This window comes from Haemaphysalis longicornis, unplaced genomic scaffold, assembly GCF_048455015.1.
Source record: "Haemaphysalis longicornis isolate Haplotype H1 unplaced genomic scaffold, Haemaphysalis longicornis Haplotype H1 scaffold_7, whole genome shotgun sequence".
NCBI lineage: Eukaryota > Metazoa > Arthropoda > Arachnida > Ixodida > Ixodidae > Haemaphysalis > Haemaphysalis longicornis.
The window spans coordinates 115,401,838-115,425,142 of record NW_027526422.1 but is presented as its reverse complement, the minus strand read 5'-3'; the positions used below and the strand labels follow the sequence as shown (position 1 = coordinate 115,425,142).

Sequence of the window (23,305 nt, the reverse complement as noted above, 5' to 3'; positions counted from 1 at the left end):
AGAAATAGCAGGCCCAAGTAGTTTCTTAGGCCGGCCTCTTCTCCCTTTCAATAAACATTTACTCTCTCAAAAGGTGACAATGACAAGGACCGCTGTTAGAAGCTCATGGCCAATTCCCTTACTCTCATAACAAACTAAATTCTCACATACCGACAGAGTGGGACTGGCGACTGATAATGAAAGGTGCTTTCAAAATTCACGGTGAATTCACCAGTTCCTATAGGCTGTGATGTGAACATACCCACTTGAAGGAACACTCGGTGGCATTCTTTTTATTTATTTATTGCACAATTTTGACACAGGGCATCAAAGTAACAGAGGGGTAAAAAAAGGAAAGTGAGGGGATGCAAGCGGCTTCATGACCTACAGAATAGTGTATTGGCCAGTCTCGGCAAGAAATTCCAACAGCTGCTTGTGGAGAAAACCATGCGTGCAATGGGACCTTAGTGGTTTTGCATTCCAAACCCATAAGAAATGCTTCGGTGTCCTCGAACTTCTTCTCCTGTCACTTACACAACATATAGGTGTGCACACTTTAACACATTTAAGCGAAACAAAATTTTTGTTCACTGACATACACTTACAGGGCAAAGTGTAGGTAACCTGTGGCATCACTACTAGTAACAGTGCTATGTGCACCTACAAATTTACCCCGGGGTACTATTTTTGGGGAAAATCACAGACCTATATGTTGTGGTGTACAGCTCACAATCAAACCATTCAAACTGATGGCCTATGTTTCATCACTTTTGTGGCAAATAATTTCAATGCAGAAGCTGTTTCAGCTTATTACTGGACATAACTGTAGCTCTTTTCAAATAGGTACTTTTCTGACAGAATCTCTTATGATGAAAACACTTGATAATTAGTTCAGTTGTGGAAGTTGAAGCTATTTAAATGACATCTGAATTCAGTATGGGGAGGCAACTTCATGTTTATATGTCGCACAGTGATGTCAACAGTTGAAGCTTTCTACATGATGTTTTGCCCACAGGAAAGCCGGAATGGGACGTGTAGTACACACTGCAGGCAAACCGGGGATATTTTCCTGCTAGTGCTACCTTCTTTGCATGCCTTATTTTTCTCACAAGATGTAACCAATTCTCAGGACTGATCCAGGCAAGCTAAAAAAGTAACAGCAGATAACAGCAAAAGGAACAAAATGAATAAAAGGAACAGCAGATAACCTGTTACATTCTTTACCACAGATCAACAACAAAAATTTAAGCAATGGGGAAAAATATACTGCACTTGTTTAGGAGAAGCAAATGTATGTATGGCTATTTAAGACTTCATTCGCCTTCATGTTTAAGTGACACACAAGAATTAAGACCACAAATGTGACAATTAGCGACCATAGATAGCGGGCTTGTAGTGTTGTGATTGGTCTGCGGGGGAAAAGTGCATTGGTGATTACCAGATTGATGGCACCAAATGACATTGACTGCGGATAACCAACAACAAATGTTCTAACTCCTTTGTCGTGAGCCAGTAAATGCTATTCTCTTTTTTTGGTTTAGTTCCAGTTCAGGTTCAGTGAAAGCACTGTTTACTGCTGTACGGTCAGACCCAATCCTCCCGTGTTCACAATGGTCTGCAACACAAGAAGAGCTACTCGCCGACGGGATCCTGGCACCTCCTAGTAATGGGAGAAAAATTGTTCTTCTGTAATTCATGCTATGCACGACTACGCCACAGCTGGGCATCGGTACTGTGCATGCACTCTTCACCGCACACAACAGCATTAATTTTTGCCCGAAAATGTGACAGTCGACCGAGCTGTACGTGGTGAGTTGCCCCCAGTGTCAACGCAACAAATGCGCCACGCCTGCTCAGCCGGGAAGACTCCACCCTGCGAATCCCCCTCCCCCCCCCCCCTTTACCAGTTTAAAAAGTGGGCATAGATTTGATGGTCCCTTAACCTTGGTCAAAGAATGGGAACCATTGGATGATCGTGTGCAACGACTACCTTTCACGCCATAGTGATACAGCTGCATTGTCATCTGCAACAGCTGCCAAAGTGACGAACTTCATTCTCAGTCGCCGTATACTTCAACATGGCCCACCTCGTGTCCTCATCAGTGACCGTGGGCGCCAGTTCACTGCTGACGTCGTTAAGGAGCTACTTCATCTGTCCGATTCTCAATTCCGCCATTCAGTGCCATATCATAAACAAACAAACGGTCTCACTGAGCGGACCATCCGGACACTCACTAACATGAATGCCATGCCTGTTGCTTCTGACCACAACTGGGACGACATCTTGCCGTTTATTACCCATGCTTACCACACTGCCAAGCATGAGACAATTCTACCCAGTTGACGCACGTGTTCCCCCAACTACCTCAACACCATCTTCCCCTTCTTTCAAGACGAGGCCAGCCTATCAAGCACCCTCTGCGTTGCTGATGAAGCTCAGAAACTCACTAGTCTCCACATACTGCCGTCACAAGACCGCTCGAAACTCCGCTACAACAGCTGACATCAGGAAATTCGTACTCGTGGGGAGACCTGGTTTTGCTCTGGACACCTCAGCGACAGCATGGACTGTGCAAGAAACTGCTGTCACATTAAGACAGCCCACTTGTGAACCTTGACTGACTTAGTTGTCTGAACTATGTCATGTTCAGCTTACTGCTTGAGGACGGCGTAGTCGCAGAACTGAAGTGGCTCGCGTACCTTGCTTGAAATGCTTTGAACCCCGTGACACTCACTGACTTGCAGAGATGGCTGATCTTTGATGGGGGAAATGTTATGGCCTCCAGGGCCTTGCGATATTGGCCGCCTTAAATTTTGACACCAGCGAGAAAGATGTCACGTTACAATACTGAGGAGGAAGACGATGAAGCTGGCTGGTAGCCCAGTCCGCCATCTTGGCTCGCCACCCCTTTGTAAATAAATGAGTTTTTCACTGTAATGACATCGTAGTGGCTGAAGCAAGCTTTGACAAGTGGTCTTGGGCAAGCAAGAATGATCCAGCTTCGCACCAAGCACTAGCCGAGACAGCATTCCACTCTTAACAGTTATGCTGAAAACGATAATTGTTTCACCTTGAACAGCTGGGTACAACAGTGGGTGTGAGGGCCATCCTCAACATATCACACACCGAGTTTAAACAATAAATACGGCATAAAGCTGCATTATCGCAATTGACCATGCAACTGCCAAGTGCAATCAGCAGTGTTTGATTCACAAACCAAACCAGAGCTTTATATTCATGAGCGACAGTATAGCTATTGCTGTTACATCAGCATAGCTACTGCTGTTACATCTGTCAGAAGTGCATTGTGCCACCACCACTCACATCACATGGAAAGTTGACAACTCGAAATTCAAGTCTGCTTTTATCAGGTTGTAGGCACTGCTTACACACTTGTAACGCTCATTAATGTCCAGGTGGCAACCGAGGAGGAAACCACTTTTGCCGAAAAATGTTTCTCAGTAGGAGTGTGTTAAGACATGACGGCCAGAAGGCAGCCAAGCAATCATGATCCTAGTTAAAGGAGTCATGAGGACAAAACACAAATTCGATTCATTCGAAAGATTGCCTCGTTAGAATCATAATGCCACCACTGTTAAAGGAGCCATGAAGAGAAAACACAAGTTTGGTTCATTCGAAAGATTGCCTCGTTAGAACCATAACGACACCACTTATAACGCAAACTTCGCTCAAATAAGCTACATAATTAGGAAAAACGGGAATGGTCATGCGACCCACCAGCTCATTTCCCGCAACAGAACCTATGCCGTCACATGGGCTAAGCTCTGCGATTGGCGGAGGCCGGCAAAAGCAAACGCATGTTAGGCAGGGCTTACAGTTTGCATAGCGAGCTAAATGCCCGTGAAACATACTGCACATTCTTTTTATGACAAAGAACGGTGGAGTAAACGGTTGAAGTTCCGAACGAACACGCAAGCGTGTGCGCCAATGCGTACGAAACAACCGCCTGGCCGAGCTCGACATCTCGCCGTCGCGAGGCGCTCTGACCTTGGAGGAAAAATGCCGTAAACACCGCGCATTGACGCTCGTATCTTTCTGGTCGAAGCAGAGAGCTCGCGCGAACGGCTTTCCATACACGACACCGGCCAACTGGCATAAGCGATACTGCTACTGAAGTTGAACTATTATTAACCGTAATAAAAATACGGCACATACGTACCAGTCTGTATTCGTCCGTGGCGACGGAACGAGGCAGCGGTGCCGACGGCAGGGCGTTCGTCTGTTGTGGCTATCGCGGAATGGTCGCTTTTCCGTCCACCGCGTATCCCACAACTCTTGCCGCTCGTGCACTTAGAAGCGTTGAGCGTTCAAGTGGTGTGAGGTTGTTAAATGCAAGCCCGAGCTCCTCGGCGAGAGTTTTGTTCTCCGGATCAGGCGATTCCATGACTAGGGCTGCGGGTGCACTAGGTTTTACTAGCATTTTTAAAATGGCCGCCGTCTCGGTCGACTACCGCGTGTGGGTGCTATATGGAGTCGACATACTAAGTATCTGTTTCATGGACCGGCCCGTGTGACACCATTGCTCACGTCACCAAATGTTCAATTTTAGCGGGAGATTTAAAATTTTGGCTTAAATTGCCTTATTTCTCAGTGAATAAAGCATCATTTGCTTCCGGGAAAGCGCTTGGGGTACTATGAAACACCTAATCTTTCGAATAAAACAAACTTTTGTTTTCTCTTCATGGCTCCTTTAACGCACACTTCGCTTAAATAAGCTACATAATTAGGAAAAAACGGAATGGCCATGCGACTCACTAGCTCATTTCCCGCAACAGAACCTATGATGTCATATCAGCCCAGCTGCGCGATTGGTCGAGGACGGAAAGAGCAAACGCAAATTAGGCACGGCTTATAGGCTTTCCGAACAAACTATTTGCGCTTAAGTGTAATGCATATTCATTTTACAGCAGTAAGAATGGTGCAGTAAACAACGGAAGTTACGGAAACAGACGTAAGCATAGAAGTACCGATGCGCAGGTGTTGATACTGGGCGCACTATGCTTGTTTTAGGTGCACAGCACTCCGCCGCTTTGAAGTTGTCTTACAGGACACTGGCCGATTGGCGTAAGTGGCGTTGTCTTGCGTGACCCTGTTTGCATAGGCGTGCGCACAGGGGGGGCGGCCGCCCCCCCTAATCATCTGAAGGGGGGCGCCAAATTTGCCCCATACCTTGCCGATGTAACACATGAAAGTACAAATTTCTGCTCAGAAATATTTTGTATGTGTTGCAGTTCCATCGCCTTGAAATAAAAATTTTATAACCATCCCTCTGTACTGCGTTCGGACCGCTAGGCCTTCAGTGGGAAGAGGTCGGGAGTTGGTGTAAGGGCGAAGGGGGGGCGCAGCGATAAGACTTTGCCCCCCCTAATCTAGAACTCTGCGCACGCTTATGCCTGTTCGTCAAGGATACCCCAGGTTTCACGAGACGATCACTTATTACAGTAACGAAAACAAGCCAGGTGCAAATACGCTCAAAAACAAAGCAACGGCGGACAACAGTTCGTGGATGACTATAGTAGTACCACCTGGGAGGGCTGATGGACAGCAAGGCCGCAAACCCGAATGTCGCAGTGGAATTTTGCTTGAATACACGCGCTCATGACATCATTGCTGAAATTACGAAAACCTACGATTTGGATGGAGATTCAAAATTTAATCTAAAGTGATCAATTTTTCAGTGAATACGGCATCATTTGATGCCGGACAAGCGCTGGGGGCACTATAAAACGCAAAATCTTTCAAATAAAACAAACTTGTATTTGGTCTTCATGGCTTCTTTGTGTATACAACGGCCGTTCCCTTAATTTGAAGTCACAGAAAGAAGCCAAAGTGCCCACTCCTTCAATTAAGCACAGCAATTCCAAGGCAGACACAAAGCTGGAACACTGAAGACTACACGAGGTTGCAGCTGTGCTATGACGATTCCTAAATGGCAACAAGCCAACTTTTTTCCATTTCATTAATGTCGGGAGCAAAAGTATGGAGTCCACACAAGTGGCGGCCAAAATGTATTGCAGGGCCATCATGCGAAAGAGCTTCTGTTGTCGACATACTGGTTGTGCGTCCCATTTTAAGTGCATGCACCTTCGTTGGCTCGCCTGAGTTGATACGCTTTTATTACGAAAAAGGACTGAGCTGTTTCGCTTCGGTTGCCCATGTGTCACACCTTCCCTAAGTGTTCTCGCTGAGCAATGATGAACGATGTAATTAGCGTAGAATGATATGCTGAACCAGTGGGCCGCTCTTGTTACTCCTTATCACGAACTCAAGCACACGGCATGCTTCATTCAAACAAGGCCAGAGTATGCATTATTTTACTCTTGAGTCCCAGATTGTATAGGAAGTGCAACGATGACTGAAGAAGACGGAGTAACAATAAAGAACAGAAACACAGATGACAATTAATGCGCACACATATAGCAACTGCAAATTCAGCCACTCACTGCCGCCACCTTTGAAAAGAGGCACAACATGTGCAGCTGAAGCAACACTGTTCAGTCACTCTGCTTACCAACACTGCATCAACGCATAGGTGCAAACTATGATGCGTGCAGTTAAAATAAGCGACACAGCCTTTATCTCGGCAGCAGTTGCCCTTCCCCAAGGTGGCACTGCAGTGTGTTTTGGTTGGTGCTTGCGTGTAATCCAGACTTTAGCTCCCGACAGTACACATTCGGCCATGTGGAATGGTTATCGATTGATTTCAAAGAATGAGTCAGTTTCACACAAACACCAGTATACTCAGCAGGTGACGAGCCTATTGTATACAGTGGGTGTACCCCAGAAGCAACACAGAACAGTATATCTGCTTTACCCCAACGAGCGTGCACTCTGACTGCTTGAACACTCCTGACACAAACAAGAGCACACTCAATCAGCCTAGCACACACCCAACCCAGACAAATGAGTAGACTGGGTCACTCACTAATGTTTCAATACACAGCTCTTGAAACTCCTATTGTCAGCTGTTAAGAGAGGTTTTGCGTGAACTTATACAGCTGCATGGTGTTGCTACAAAGCATATCCCCGCCTATGAAAAGCACTGCCCGTAGGATTACACCACCAGCGCCCGCACGCAAAACAAACTTCGGCGCGAGCGTGCTGTTGAGCACTGTTGCGCAGTGTACATGACGCTGTCGGCGTAAATAAATGCTGCCGGCTGCTGTCTGCAACAATCTTCGTGGATGTCTAGCTTACTGCAATAAAATTTAAAATCGTGCGCGTGCTTACACGAATTGTCGCGGTCATTGCGGTGAACAGCATCACGGCAGCACATCACATACAACCAGTGGCACACAACAGTCGCCCGTACGCAGCGCATCGGCGCGAGACCCTGGCCGTAGTCGTTGCCGCACCGCGAACTCCCACGGGCCACGGTCGGAACTTTTAGAAAGCAGTGGCACACAACAGTCGCCCGTACACAGAGCATCGGCGCGAGACCCTGGCCGTAGTCGTTGCCTCACCGCGAACTCCCACGGACGCACACAGAACTGACAGCTTGCTGGTTTGTCACTCCTTGGTCCATTTTGGACGATGGCGAGTACAAATGACGCTGTCAACTTCTTCAAGCACACTCACGCACTCCCAAAAACAAGGACAGGCCAGCCGTCACCAACATACACATCGGGGTATGCTTGCTGCCATAATATCGCGGCACTGCGGATCTCAAACTAAGCGCAGTGCAGGTATGCTTCCGCCGGCACAAACAAATGCTTCGTGGATTTATACCTCGATTCAAGCAGTCACACATAAGCCCGTGCGACTATTTTCCTCCGCATCCCTTCGCTTGAGCAACGCCGCCATGTTGTTTAGCCTGAAACCTTCTGATAGCCCTGATTGGCCAGTAGGAGGTCGGTAGGAACCAATCAGGGCGTTGGATGATGGCTGGCGAAACGCGTCATCATCGCGGTCCGTCGAAAAGTTGAAGTTGGCCAACTTGTGGCGGAGAGCGATTTTCGGCCGGAATGCACCGCGTTCCGGCCGCCGGAATGATTTTGGCCGGGACGGAACGACCCTGCCGGAGGTACCGTTTATGGGCCTTTAGGGAAGAAACCACAAACGGTGGTCGTCGGAGCCGAGGTCAAGCTCCGGCGGATGGGCTCCCTGTCTGTTTACTAGGCAGGGAGCTCAGGTACCTCTCTCGGTATCAGGGTAACCCGAGCGAAGAAAGGACCCCCATTCCTTGCTTTTATACTACGCTGTATGGTATTGTCTAACCCCCCCCCCCCCCGAAAAAAAAATAACACGATCGGCCCCGGAAAAGGGGCCGCACTGAAGTTTCATTTCCACCGCTTCCAACAACCCTCTTTCCTAAGCCTGACAACTATTCTCGTTTCTTGTAATCGAGTCACCTGACTCAGCAAGACCTGTCGCTTCACTGTCCGCATTCCTGGTTTAAAAATTGCTCCAAAGAACTTTAGGTGAAAAGCGTCAAGATGAACAGCTCTGGACTGGAGAAATCCTTGTCGAAGTTGACACTGAACAACAAACTCGAACCCTTCTTGCCAAAACCCGCATTCTTGATCGGGACACCAGGGTGACACCCCACTGCAGCCTCATCAGCTCGCAGGATGTATTTTCTGCGCCAGATCTGCTAACCGAAACAGATGCCGACCTTCTTGAAGGTTTAAAAGATCAAGGCGTCACAGCCATGCGCGGCATTGCGATGCGCAGAGATGACACGATAATACCCACCAAAGATATTATCCTAATATTCAACTACTCGTCACTCCCAGATCATGTAAATGCAGGCTTCATCCGGCGTGTCTGTCGTCCTTAAATATCGAACCCGCGCCGTGCTTCAAGTTCCAGCGGTTCGACCTCGCTAAAACTTTTTGCCGTGGCAAAATAACCTGTGCGAGATGCGCCACACAGGAACCCCCACTCACAACTGTAATTCCAAAAACTTAACATGTGCTAACTGCAGGGGCCCACACGCGGCCTACTCCAGGAACCGCGAAAACTTCGAACGTAAAAGGAAATTCATTATCGAAGTAACAGAGAACACCTCCTTTCCAGAGGCGCAAAAAGGATTGCCTCTTTCCTTCTGGAGAGGTTCGCCGACGCAGCTCGCCGGGGGGTGCAGCGGTGTCTGGTTTCGGCAGGGACTCAGTACTGCGGGTCAGACTATGTCCCGCTGCCACACCCCCCCCCCCCCCCCCCCCTTGGTTCCCTCAGGCAGCCCAACGCTTCACCACACCGCTTGCGGAGCCAGCAGCGATTGTGAGGAAACAGTCTCCATCGGGTCTGATGCCTCTCCTTCCCCGGTTTCCCCGGCTTCCCCGGCCTCCAGAACACTGCAGGCTGCAGAAGAGATGGACATGGGGGGCCCCGCATCGGCTCCCAACCCCGCCGCACTGCCCGTAACACCCGTGGCGCTTACGACGCCCTCGGCGTTGGTAGCTCAAACGAAGGGCACCGGAAGGGGTGCCAAGTTCAGGGAGCCCAGTACACCAGGCATCCCCCGGACATCTGAAGATGGGACGTCGGACCGTTCTTGCCTGCGTCGCAGCGAAGGAAATGGGCTGTAGCGTCCAAAGTAAAAGAAAAGCTCAAAAAGCTTCTTCCAAAAATAACAGACCCGGACGACAAAACATGAACACATACACACACTCCAGTAGCTCTTAGATTTTTATAATGGGAAGAGAAGGTATCCAATAGAACTGTAGATGCCTCCTTAAAATGTTGATGATGTATACAGGATATTGCACTCCAATCAGCCAAGAGTCATGTGCTTCCAAGAAACACTGTTAAAGCCCATACACACAAATTTCTTGAATAGTCGCATGGTATTTAGGAAGGACATTGATGGTGGTGGTACAACTTCAGGGGGTGTGCTAGGCTTATAACAGTATACTCTCTGTACATCCCTCCTATTTTCTAGCTCTCGAGCTCTGATTGCTCGGGCGTTGTCGATCAGCTGCCCGAGCCTTTATTTCTAATAGGCGACCTGAATGCACATAACTCCCTTTGAAGGTCTTCTCGCCCTGTTATACTTTACGTTTGTTTTTGATATCACAATTCTTGTGTGCACATTTCTGTCCGGCAGCAGTTTCATCTGCAAATTTTAAATTCACTGAGAGTGTTTTTAGCAGACCGCGCATTCTACTATATGCCTTGAAGGGGAAACGGACCCCCGTCAAGCCTTTTGTTTTGGCTCTCTGCCCGTGCCCCTCAGCATTCTAGGATGTTTTGAAAAAAACTCGTTTGATTTTATTTGATTTCGATGCTCGAGATCGCCTCATCGAGGAATTCCTAGCATCTTTGGGAGCACGCCTATTCAACAAAAGCAAGCCCACAAAAGCAAGGACACAACCTGTACTCACACGTCGACATGGCTATTGGCTCTGCAGTACTCTTTCCATCGCTTGAGTGGGATTTTAGCACAAATTTATATGTTAGTGACCACTTCCCATTCACACTAGCATACATCGGTAAAGGCCACAACAGTTCCCTTTCGCATAGCAAGTTTAACGAAGCAAGAGCAAACTGAAGTACACTTACAGTGACGTCTAAGCAACAGCACACATCCATAACTTACCTACCCAAAAACGAGGCCACCCGGAACCTCACGGCGCACATCCCTAACGCAGCCGAAAAGTCTATTCCCTAAGGCTCTGGTGCCCCGCGCCACCAAAGGAGGCCGTGATGGAACGAGGAATGTAGGCCGGCGCAAGAGCTCCAGGTTAAGACGTGGGGATCCATCGGTACCCCACGTCGGTTAACCTCATATCTTTCAGACGGGTAAAATCACTTGGTAAGCGTGTGCGCCATGAGGCAAAACGAGAAAGTTGGCGTACTCTCTTAACATTCATTAGGTCATACAGAGACACACGCAAGATATGGACACGTATACGTAAGCTCAAAGGACAACAGACGCGCACAGCCTGCCCTTGGTTAGTGCAGCAGTGGACGTACGGGGAGACCAGGCCAACACGCTTGCACAACACTTCCAACACGTTTCTGGTTCTGCACATTACGTAAACACTTTCATGCAACACAAAATGTCTTCCTAAAAGTCCATCAGAGACAACAATAATTCGCAGACTTCTTACAACTCACCCCTTTCTATTTATAAGCTGAAGGTCGCTCTGAGCACACGTAAGACTTCAACTCCAGTTGCAGAGAAGATTACTTACACTATGATACAATACCTACTCGCAGACACACTGAAAGCACTTTTGCACCTAACATTCAAAATGTCTTTCGGGACCATTCCAAAGTCTTGGAGGTAGGCCATAACTGCGGCTTTTCTGAAGGAGCGGAAGGACCCTTCCTCTCCCGCCGGTTATCGGCCTATTGCTGCCTGTGCAATCTTATCGAGAATATAATGCACCGGAGGCTTGTGAACTTTGGAGAGTACAATGGTCTTCCCGAGAGCTGTCAGACAGGCTTCAGGGCGAGGTGATTCACGAACGACAAACTCGTGGCACCGGAATCGTATATCAAGGATGCCTCCATGCATAAACAGTTTTGCGTAACGGTGTTTTACGACGTCGAGAAAGCATGTGACATCGCTTGGCGTTATGGGATACTCAGTGAACTGAAGCAATTCGTTTTTCGTGCAATACGTTAAACTTCCTTGCAAGTTACTTGTCGGACAGAACGTGAGCGTTTCGCGTTAGAGTTAGTAGGGCACTCACAAATGTCAACGTGCAAGAAAATGGCGTGCCGGAATGTTGACTTCTTAGCTGCACTCTGTGCATAGTTAAGATGAACTCTATTGGGAAGGCATTGCCACCAATGTCTTATTCTATATATGTGGACGACGTCCAGCTATCTTTTAAATCTTGTAATATGACAATCTGTGAACGTCAACTCAATGTTGGTGTAAAAAAGTTGCCAGATGGGCAGACAAGAATGGTTTTAAACTCAATCCAGAAAAAAGTACTTGTTTTGTCTTCTCCAGGAAACGTGGGATCCGTTCAGACCCAGATATTACTGTTAATTTGCGTTTCGATTCCCTTCAGAAAGGAACACAAGTTTTTAAGTGTAGTGTTGGATGAAAAACTTACATTCATCCCTCACATTAAACAGCTCAAACTTAAATGTATTAAACCTATCAATATTCTAACATCCTGTCACACCAGTCCTATGGAACGGACAAGCAACTCCTTTTATGTATCTTTGCCGGCCTCGTAAGATATCGATTGGACTATGTAAGTGTGGCATATGGGTCTGCAACAAAAACGGCACTAAAATGCTTGGCAAAGTTCTGTATTTCGGACTTCGCCTTGCGTGTGGTGCTTTCCGCACCCGCCCAGTCCAGACCCTCTAGGACGAGCGTGATAAATGGTCTCTACATAACCAGAGAATATACATGGGCCTGTTGTATGCATCAAACCTCATGGCTGTAACAAACTATTCTTTGAATTCCACCGTTATTGATTCATCCTCACAACAACTTTTTTTAAATCGTCCATCCATTCCCTGCCTTTCTCAGTTAGGGTGAGATGAAGGTTCTGAGCTCAAGGTCCCCTTTTTAGCCATATACAACACACCAAGCACTGAGCTTATACCACCATGGTATCTCCGCCTCGTGTCGTGCGACCTGTCTTTTGCGCAATATGATAAACACACGGCACAAAGAATTGCAATTCTGCGGCATTTCATGTTTCTGCAAGACAAGTACCGGAGCGCAGAATTTTACAGCGACGCATCAAAGACTGCTACCACTCTGTTTTGTGCTGCACACGGAGAGAATTTTCGTGTCCATAAAAGGATGAACGTCCATAACATCATTTTCACCGTAGAAGCATATGGTATCCTTATTGTCTTACCTCACATTGTCCAACATCAAACTCCTAAGTCCACCTTGAACATGGCCCCTCTTAGCGCTGTACATGCGCAGTTATCTACAAAACGATCCAAAAACTATGCAGTCAAGCTTGTTTTTAAGTCTATTGTATCCGCATATAACTCAAACCTGGAAATAACTTTATATTGGGTTCCACGCCACTCTGGTATCTAGGGGAATGAGGTCGCGGACGAAGTGACTGCTGGTTTTGCACTTGAAAACACAGTTGATATAACAACGGTACCCTACACTGATATCAAGCCACAGATTAGACAACTTCGTAAAACATGGCACGCAGTGTGGCGTAAACAGGCCGAGAACAAACTACACTTAATAAAACCACACTTTGGACCATACACCACCGACGCGCGAAACAGGTACATAGAAGTCGTCTTCGCTAGGCTAAGGGTGGGCCACACACATGTGACACAGCCACACCCACTTACTAGATCATCAATACCCCTTTGAAGCAGGTGTGAGGAGGGCCTGTCTGTAGCCCACATTCTAATCACATCCAAGGCACTCGACACAACACGACGCATACACACTCTCCAACTGTACAGACAACACATTCCACTCCACCCGTTGTTGTTTTTGGTGACGATGTCATGGTTTCGTCAAACGCGTATTTAACTTTTTGCTGGATGTTGTTTTTAAACCTCATTTCCTATCATGCTTAATCAAAACTGGCCATAATCAAAACGATAATCAAAATTTGCCACCACCAGCCATCATCATTGCCTTTAATTGATGTTACGGTTATTCTATAGTTCACAAATTTTAGTTCCTTTTTGTGTTATCTACTTTTTTGGCGCTTTTTGCCTTAGCTGGCCTTGGGCCAAAAAATGTAACCATCATCATCAAAAAACTCCCCTGTGTTTCACATTTCCGCGCGTGTTAAAGATACCCAGGTGGTCAAAAAAATCCGAAGCCCTCCACTACAGCGCGTCTCATAACCCTGTAGTTTCGCCGCGCTAAACACCACAATAACTCAAACAACCGCCCGTCTGGACCACATATTGACAGCTCCACACCAACGAAACGGTCTACACCAAACCTATTCTATACTGCACAAGAGGTGCCTTGTGGCTTACCTCGCCACCCTAACGCCCGGTTTCTGCTGGAACGTTTTTCTAAACAGCACTAAGATTAATAGGCGCTGGAAGTACCACATCAACGCTGCGTAGGTTAGTCCGCACGACATTCCATGTGCGCGGAGAGTACAGCTAGCTTTTTAGGTGCCGCGCACTTCAGGGGACCGGCTTATCATGGTAGCTTGTCCGTGATGACAGTATCTAGTAACCATTCCAGCTACGCGCCATCACGCACCCAAACACAGGCAACAAAAAGAGTGCCGCTTTTACTGGCTGGAATTTAATCTAGGTTCCTGACGTTACGATGACCATGTCAATCCCACTGTGTCAAGATGCACACGTTCGTTATATACGAAAGTGTTGGGAGTGATCTTTGCACTGTGCCGTTTCCACCGACACTGCCGTCCCTGCGCCGCATAAAAGCGCTCAATAATATTGCTACAGTGTGTGTCAGCAGCCGAATAATACGAAGCTGTACATAGCCTCAAGCATTGCAGGCATGTGCTGGGGCTCACCTAAAATAACGATGCTGGGCACGCTAAGGCTTCGAGGATTCGTTGGAGGAAGAAGAAGAAGGGTTTCGTGCTAGAGCCAACATGGTACTTGCTTCCCTGTAAATACGTGTGTTAAATACCTCTTCATTTCCACGTATTCCTCTCCGTAACAATATTGTATAGGGAGAAAATCGCTATTTAGCGCGTTAATTTCCACACATATTGACAACTCAATCCAGTGTCCCTTTTTAGGCCATTTCAGCGGCTCCTGCGTCCTCTCTTGGCTACTTTCGGTATCAACTCCAGGTTGATCCTGAAACTAGTCCAGAGAGGCCCCCACAGCCCCTTTGGGGAAGCACTGCTCGCACTTGACAGCTTTCGAATTCAGCGGAACTGCTTTAAGTTTTTGTCTTTCTCTACTGGCTGCCGTAACGGCCAGCGAGGTGGGTCACTTCGCCCGTGCAACAATTCAACGTGTCGTACCAACAGGTTCTTTGGATAGCCTTTTCTCCTCGGCGCCTTTTCATGTCCCAAAAAGGCTTCGTTTATTGCGTTCGTTTATTGAGTTATTCTTGAGTAAAGGATCACCGGCCAGATTTCGCAATACCGTATTTAACATTTTGGTGAGTCGTAAAAATTAATTTCCTTGTGGCCGCGTGTGATGCTTTGTAGACCATTTACAACGAGAATTTCGACACTCCAAAACGGGTGTTCCTAGCGCCGTACTCGCCAATACTGGCCCTTGTGAACGTGAGTTTCGGTTTGCGCTGTGATTTCAGTGGTGGGCATCGCAGTATGCGTTATAGAAATGTTGAAGGCGCCCAGAAAGACCACAATTTTGTGCTGTTGACACAGTCGGAGCTCACGCACGTCGTCTTGAAACTACAGATCTCCCGCGAAAAGGTTACAATGCACGAAAGAATTCCAAGGCCGCGGTGTACTGCCACCACTAGTGTGATTCGATCATTCGCTCTCGATGGTTTCGGTTCCCTCCGTATGCCTTTATTGTTACGCTAATTATGCCAAGTAGACCAGAACAATTGTTCAGAAAAGGTGCGAAAAAGAAACGTTCGCATTGTATCGGTTTCACCTGCAGCTAGGAAGGCATGTTCTCTGCGCTCTGACAGCATCACGTACCTTGCGGAAGCCATCTCGAGGACGCTGTCTCCATGAAATATTTAGAGATAGATTTCCTTGCGCAAGCCTTGTTAACTTTTAAGCGAATTATGCGCTACAGACTCAGCGTAGACCAACGCAACTCCACAGCTGAAAGGCTGCCCAAAACGTGGAGTCCGTTTCTTGAATCCACAGTAATTCAATATTATACGTAGAGTGTTAATCGGAAGCTTTCACGGTTATCGCAGTGAAGGCATTAAGCCACGAATGAATGAAATTTATTGCAGCAAATTCGACCAAAATTACTTCCCCGACAAGTAAGAATAAAGAATGTAAGCACGGCCAAAACGTGTGCTGGCATATATGCCGCAAACCCAGTTTTGTAATCTACACACAGAAATGCAAAAAATGCTTATATCAGCAGCCTGATGAGCCAGCTCGGAGGAAGCTTTCAATGGGCTAACAAAGCTTGATCACTCGAATCGAGCGTTCAGAATCTTCGCTGTACGCCTAAGTGTTGCTTTGCTGTTTTCGCGCACGAACGCGCGTCACATCAATTGCCACAGGTCTGCGTTGTCACCGTCCACTGCATGCCCCATATGGTTGTTTCAACGTGTACGCTTATATAGCGGCAAGTTAGCACACACTGAGCAAGTGATAACGTGGATTAGGTACACAAAGCGATCCGCGTCAGCTGTAAGTCAGCTGAGAATTACCACTGAGCCCGGCAGGTTCTTCATCACCGGTCAACTACGAAGGCGTGGTCGAGAAGAAAATCTTAAATTCTACACCCACGCAGGGTTATATCTCTTTCAGCCCTTCACATTTATACAACCCGGTGTCCACACCACAGCCAGCGATAAGCAGCGTACGCTTGAAAAGAAAGCTGTCAAAACAAGCTCTAGAACATTATTAATTCACGCAGAATGGTATTATTGCAAGATGTTGCAGCCCCTAGGCTTTGCTAATGCAGTAGAATACGTAGAAATAGAAAAAATAAGAGCCGTCTGATAGCTTCATGTTGGACAAAACTCGTCCGCAGAAAACAAGGTCACAGTAGGCAATCAAAACAGCGTTTAAGCAATGTCAATCTGCGGTTTTTTGTGGCTGACTAATCTCTCAAGGTTCGTACAGACTACCTGGCTGGAAGCTGAGTTTTCATTTAGAGCAACACTCGAATAATTGGTCGCCATCCCGCCATGCGAAAATTGATGCCCACCAAAGCTGTTGTAAACGACTACAAATGAAAGAGGAGGGCATAAAACGTTTTCCATCGTCTCGGCGGGCTTGTCGTTCGCGCTCGGATAGTGTTACTAGATGAGGGTACACGGTATCGCTACTTTTTTCTCTTATTGTTCCGTGCCGCCACTTTGATCATTGGTTAGTTCACATTACGCGATATTTGTGTACACTCCGAGGGTTCGTGTGCGCCGCCGTTTTGTTGTTTATGCGTTTCGGTCGGTAAACTCTAACAGCATTATCCTACATGTCCTTCCTGCTCTGCGGCTGCGCGCGACTGAAGTCGTTCCGAATGCAAATTAAATATAAATCGTGCAACAGCATTTCAGCAGAAGAAATATTTCCTAAGATACGTCAAATGCTGGGTCCTCCCCAGCCTGACGCATATGCGCTTGGCGTCTTGGGCAAGAACTGCTCTATTTAGGGACGCTAGTCCGGCCTACCCTTCGAAGATTATCTGCAAACATAATCTATACCAGGAACACATGGGGGGAGGGGGGGTCCCATTGTTCACAGGAGCCTCATCATCCATAATGCGAATCTTGTTTTGTGCTTTCCTTAAACGAATTCTGAGCTCTGCGCTGCAAACCTGGTTAGCATGACGCATGCGCTCGGTGTCTTAGACCGTGGCGCCTTGGCGTTTTTGCCCCCGGAGATGAAACCGTTGGTGTTAGAGTTTATGCATAGCTTGCACGTGACGTGACCACCGCTCTTTCTTGTGCACTGCTCGCTGCTTCGCTAGCGCTCCTCGAGATGAGAGCACCAGATTAGTTCACTCCCTTTCACCATGCACACGGTTCACCAACATGGCAGCTATTGTGGGATCAGTGAAAGCTATCGATACAGCTATGTGTAAAAAAATTCCCGCGCCTTCCCGCGAGGGGAACACGAGTAAATGCAGAGCATTAGGGGTCCTTAACGCCGCGTAAAGTCGCGTTAGGGCGGGTAGTTGGGTCGTAGTTGCGTTGGTGTTGGTTTGGGGTAGAGAGAGGAGAGTAAAGTCGCGTTAGGGTGGAGCGAGCGTCAACCAAGGAAGGAAGGAGCAACGCAGTGACGGAAGCACGAGCGACCGCTAGCCGCTTTATATTTGCAGCGCGCGCAGTAGAGGGAGAGCAGTACGGGGGCGAGAGCGCGCACGCGCGAGCAGCGCGCACCCTTCCACGCCCCACCGCGCTGCTATCACATTCCTGTTACGCCGAGACTGCGACGGAGCGAACGGGCTGACTACGACGCATGCGCGCGCCAGCTGCTGTTGAGAGAGAGGAGGAAAGGAGGAGAGGCGCACCTGCTGCGGACGCGGAGCTGTTGACGCCGTCCGACGCAGGAAGAGGCGAGGCTAAGAAATGCTCTGCATTTAAAAGAATGTCAAATTCGCCCGACCAAGCAGGGCTGGCTCTCGCCGATGCACACGGGCACCAGCGGAGGCAGCGGGTTGAAATGCGTTTTAAAAGGCCAGCCATGGTGAATAACATCACGTCTCTATCATGACTACGCCCAGGGCGCCGCGGTGTAAACGGTCAATAGGCTCAAATGTGCCAAGCCACTGCTCAACTTTAAATAACAAAACATTTTTTCGCACTTCGCCAAATATTTACCCCATGGAGAGGTCCAGGAGGGGATTTAGCCGAACTGTAACTGAACAGCAGCAAAATTATTTCACCTGGGCCATAGCCGAACCGGTATGTTTTCCTTCGACACCCTGTGCATGACACAAGAAAAAGAAAAGCGGTGGCATAAAAAAAGCTACTAATCACCCTTCTTCGCCCCATGTCTGCTGCGTTTGTAACAACCTATTCGCATTCTGCACCCGACCGAGGCGGCTGTGAGCGCAGCACTTCTTCTAACAACACTGACAGCTGGGGCATTTAAAGGAGTGTCGATTTCTCAACCCGTTTCGGCAGCGTGCAGTGCCAACGGTCTCCGGGGTTGACAGGAAAACAAGGCGTAGCGAATTTCACCGGGATGAATGCATCGGTTCGTCTTCGCCTTTTTTTATCTACAACCAGATTGGTCAGCTACAATTGCAGCTTGCAGCAAGTAACGTCTTGTTATCTGCAACTCTTAATATATTCCTTGATCTCGGCTCTTGTTTCTTGTTATCATGAAGTTACCCAAAATCCCTTCTTTGTGTGGGCGATCGCGGCTTAGCTCGAGCCTTCGTGCTTCAGTAGGGCGCCGACACATACGTGAATTGAATGTTGGGAACAGAGGATATGGTAATCATGACATCTTTCGCAATGGAAATGATGCCCGAAACCAGGACGAGATAAAAAAATGGCGCTTCTGCTTGCGCGACAAACATCACCGCAACGTGCCTCAATGTGCGAAGCTAGCACGCGTAGTGTTTACGAGTGTTTAAGCACAACGGCCAAAACAGGTCGCTATCGTACACGCGTGGATGATCCTGATAATATTGAACGCTTTACGCGCAATCGGTAGTCATTGATTTCTTATTAGCAGTGAGATGCAGAAACTTGCGAACTTAACTTGTTACCATCTAAAGTGCGCCACGCGAAGCCGATACCGAGGAAAAAAACTATCCTGGCACTGAACTCTGTTGTCTATAGTTCGGTGTATAATTTTTAATCTCTTCGCCTGATACCACCAAACACGGATATATTTGCGACGCAGATAGAAGAAAACGCCCACATTTTCCGTGCGTTAACGTCATCGCTTGCAGGCGCCACCACTTCGCTCATCATTGAAGACGCCGTTTCGCAGGGAGGAAAGAGTACGTTGCTGCCCGCGACCACTGCAGAACAGGGGTGAGTTGTTCATCCAACAACGCATTCCTAAGATTGCATCACGCTTCAGCCTGGCAGCCAGGGTGAAAATTTGATTGATTGCGGGGTTTAACGCGCCGAAGTGCGCGGCTTCGGATTAATTTTGACCACCAGGGTATCTCTGAAAAGCGCCGAAATCTCGAACGCACGGGCTTTTTTGCTTTCCGCATCCATCAGAAAAGCGGCCGCCACGACCGGGAATCGAATCCCCGTTCTTGATCTCAGCAGCCCAACGCATTATCCACTGCGACAGCGCGGTGGGTTAGCCTTAAACGTCTCGTGTTCCGTTCTACTTTTCTAGCCTTTTATTTAAGAGTGCCTGCTTGGGTGAGTTAGCAAAACATCATGGAGGCATCACTATCGACGGAAACAAGAGAATAAACGTCGTCTTCGATTCTCTTCTTGCCCCTTGTTCCCGTCTTCAGCAACGATTGCTTAACTAGAAATATTTTCTGCCAACAGAATTTCCATGCATACCGCATGCCACCAGCCTTTTCATTGCAGTGCTTTTTTTTGTGTTTCCTAGCTCGACTATGGCTGATGAGCATCCCGACGATGAAGGTGGCAACGCCGGCGAGGAAATACCGCTTCATGACATGGACTACGAAAGAGTGAGGGCGCGCAGAGAACGTCGAGTGCACTTCATCCTGCCCCAGGAGCACCGGCGACACGACCGCCGTCTCCCCATAGTTGTCGTAACTGCGATCGTTTTGATTGCCCTCGTGTTAACCATCTATTTGTACTACACAGTAGACTTCCAGCGTAAAGTAAAGCAAACGTGGCACAGGTTGTTTAACCCGGACGAAGAAGTGCATCCAAAGATCAGAATCCCAAAGACTGTGCTTCCGCTGAACCCGGTGCACTGGCGACATCGCGCTTCCGACCACGGAATGCCTCGGATACTGCTCTGGAACCCACACGTCGAAAAATCTGGGCGAAGTATTACGGTCGCCCCTGACATGGATGACGGAAAGGGCCCACGGAGTACTATACAAGTATCTGACTGCGCCGCCATTTCCAGGCGCGGTGTATCGGAGCGCTGCGAAGTCGCACAAAACCGAGAACTGCTCAAGCACAGTGACGCCGTGGTGTTCAATGGCGATCGCTTCAACGCGTATGACTTGCCGCCTGAGCGCATAGTGGATCAGGTGTGGGTTTTCTGGACCAAGATGGCCCTGATTCCTTACGACTACCGAAAGGAAAGCTCGCTGGGGAATAGAGAAGTTAATGCTCTCTTCAACTGGACTATGGCCTACTGGGACGACGCTGATGTCCGTTTCCCCCGCCAGATCTGGCGCTACCGCCTTTCTCCTGTCTCGTCGTCAGCAACTGAACCAATCAGCTATTTGTCTCCGCGTCAGTCCGCAGCTTTGATCGTCGGTACTTGTAACAGAGACCACATAATCGATCACCTCGCGGCGTTTTCGAGTTCCAACGCTAGGGGAGAAGGAACTGTCGCTGCCGGATTGTTCAATTTGCACGCGTTGCTTGAATGTGCGTCCGCTGTGTGCAAGTCTCTAAAAGACTGCGTAGCCCACGTCGCTGCGCGGTACCACTTCATCTTAGTGTTCAAGTCTTCTGACTGTTTTACGAGCGTGTATGACGTGATCTTCGAGGCGTTCAAATACGACCTCGTGCCAGTCTTCCTAGGACCACCCGACGTTACCCTGGACGTGCCTCCTCACTCCATCGTCAGTTCGGGGACACTCGAACCTTCGGTGCCACTGTCAAGTCACCTGCAGTCAATCCTGGACGACCCTCGTCAGTACGAGTCTTTCTTTTCCTGGAAGAAGGGCCGCGCCATAGTCGACTTGCACGACGAAATGTGCCCCCTGTGCTGCGCGCTCTGGGAAAGGAATCTGCGTAAGGGTGTAAATGGTAAGGTTAAAGAATGGCTAGACAACCGCACACAGTGTCGTTCAGAGGACCCGCTGTATGGCCTCGATGCGGGTTTCGCCTTTCTGCCTCCTGTTGACACATAGATATATTTTAGTCTGCTTTTAAGCTTATCTTACTTTTGTGATAAGTACACATTTGACTTTCGGGGCGTTTTTTGTCGTTGCCTGTACATCGTAACGTTTTGTGCCATGGCCTTTTATGTTTTTGTAATAAACACTCTAATCCTACCAGCTTTGTCTCGGAAGAGTATGTTTCTCCGCATACTTCTTTTTTCTCCTCATGTGACTCAACGAAGCAGCATCACTAAGGAATGGGGTGACTATTTTGTTCAAAGTTGATTCCAGTAATAACTCTTTCATAAATAAAATTAGGCTTCGCGGAGGGGAGGGTCATATGCTGCAATGTAGTGGGTAAATAGCGACCATCTGTATACACAGCGACCTGCCGATAGCAGCCGGCGCCTCTTACAGCCAGTGCTACAACAAATTGCTGCGTAGTGTCGACGCGCTCTGTCAGGTGTGGCTGCGTTTTAAGCTCAGCTTTTTGCAGCTTCTGTTCGCTTCTTTCCGGCGACAGTCTTCTTAAAATGCCGCCGTCCAACAAACCGTAGCAGTAAGTTCAAGTATAACACAGGTCGTCATCTGGAATTTATTAGTCAGTCCGGACACATATTTTAAGTATGGAAAGGAGAAAGGCGCAGTGCAGATCGGATTTCAATAGACCAAGCGAGCTCGCGGCTCTGGAACATGCTGGCGGCTTATCGGTTAGAGCCATAGATGTAGTATGAAACTATGGTTGGAGCATGTTGGAGAGAGCTGGAAATTGCTCGTGAGCGGATTTCTGACACCCTCGAGCCGGTGGTCGCCTTGCGCGGCCCGTTAAAAAATTGCGGTGACCACCATCTTCGTAGGGAGCTTCAGTGCCGCAGTTCCAGGCGTAAGCGATTTCAGGGAGGATCAGTGCGTCGTTTGACGTGGCGCAATAGCACGGCATGCGGCTAAGTAATCGCAAGAAAGATTCGACCAATAGTACTGAAGGCCATTCTTAGTGCGTGCTTTTCGTTTACTACACGTAAGCTAGAGAAAATTTGCGCAAGTCGTTCGGTGAATTGCACTCATTGGAAATCAATGCCAAACCCGAGTATTTTAGGACCATGAATATTAGCCGCGAACTCTGCGTGCGAGACATTCCCTCATTATCTGTGACAGTGTGCATGTTGTAAAGAAAAAAACATCATTGCGTTCTTTTGGTAGTTCCAATCGCTGATTCATTATTGGCGTTACTAGTCAGTTGGGAAATAAACAACGGTGGCTATGTGGTAATGAATGTGCGTTCATCGCCTTTATGCTTTTGTGGTTGAAAAATCATCACGTCGACGAAAACAACGTAAATATGACGCCGTAATGTCTCTAGTTGATTTGAAAAACATGGGGCTTATAAGGATTATCTGAATGAACAGATATGTTTTTTTAATGCGTCATATCCACATGAACATAATTTCAGAAACAAGCAAAAACTTTTTGACGGGGCTTAAGTGCAGTGCCGTCTGCGTTATCATATGATATGTTTGACATGTAAGCTTGGGGAAGTTATTTTTGACAGCGCGGCGTTTAGGTCCGTAATTTTTTTTTTCTTGTTTCCGAAATCCTGTCCTGGTGGATATGACTCATTTCGTAAAAAGCTCATCGAATGTAAGTACAATTTTGCCTATTCGTTGCTGACAAAGAATCGTTTCCACCACGCAAACTCCGTTTTATTTTCCTAATCATAGTGTGTACAGAAACGACCACGCCGTGGTGCTAACATTTTGTCCGAACCGACAGAAACACTCAACAGAAAGGCTAGTACTACATACGATTAATCACTTCAAATCCTCTACGGTT

At 47.9% G+C, this 23,305-nt stretch overlaps 1 protein-coding gene across 2 annotated transcripts; it reads left to right on the top strand.

The window, feature by feature from the left end:
• Nucleotides 1-18,672: 18,672 nt before the first annotated feature.
• On the top strand, nucleotides 18,673-21,645 carry LOC144144913 (alpha-(1,3)-fucosyltransferase 7-like). 2 transcript variants are annotated; one of them, XM_077676413.1, is made up of 3 exons: nucleotides 18,673-18,714; nucleotides 19,421-19,505; nucleotides 20,050-21,645. In XM_077676413.1, exons 1-3 carry the CDS (start codon nucleotides 18,703-18,705, stop codon nucleotides 20,136-20,138), a joined length of 186 nt encoding a protein of 61 aa, XP_077532539.1. In that variant the 5' UTR covers nucleotides 18,673-18,702; the 3' UTR covers nucleotides 20,139-21,645. The 2 variants fall into 2 exon arrangements, with proteins under 2 accessions (XP_077532539.1, XP_077532537.1); XM_077676411.1 differs by lacking the exon at nucleotides 18,673-18,714 and having other exon boundaries at nucleotides 19,119-19,505.
• Nucleotides 21,646-23,305: the final 1,660 nt, after the last annotated feature.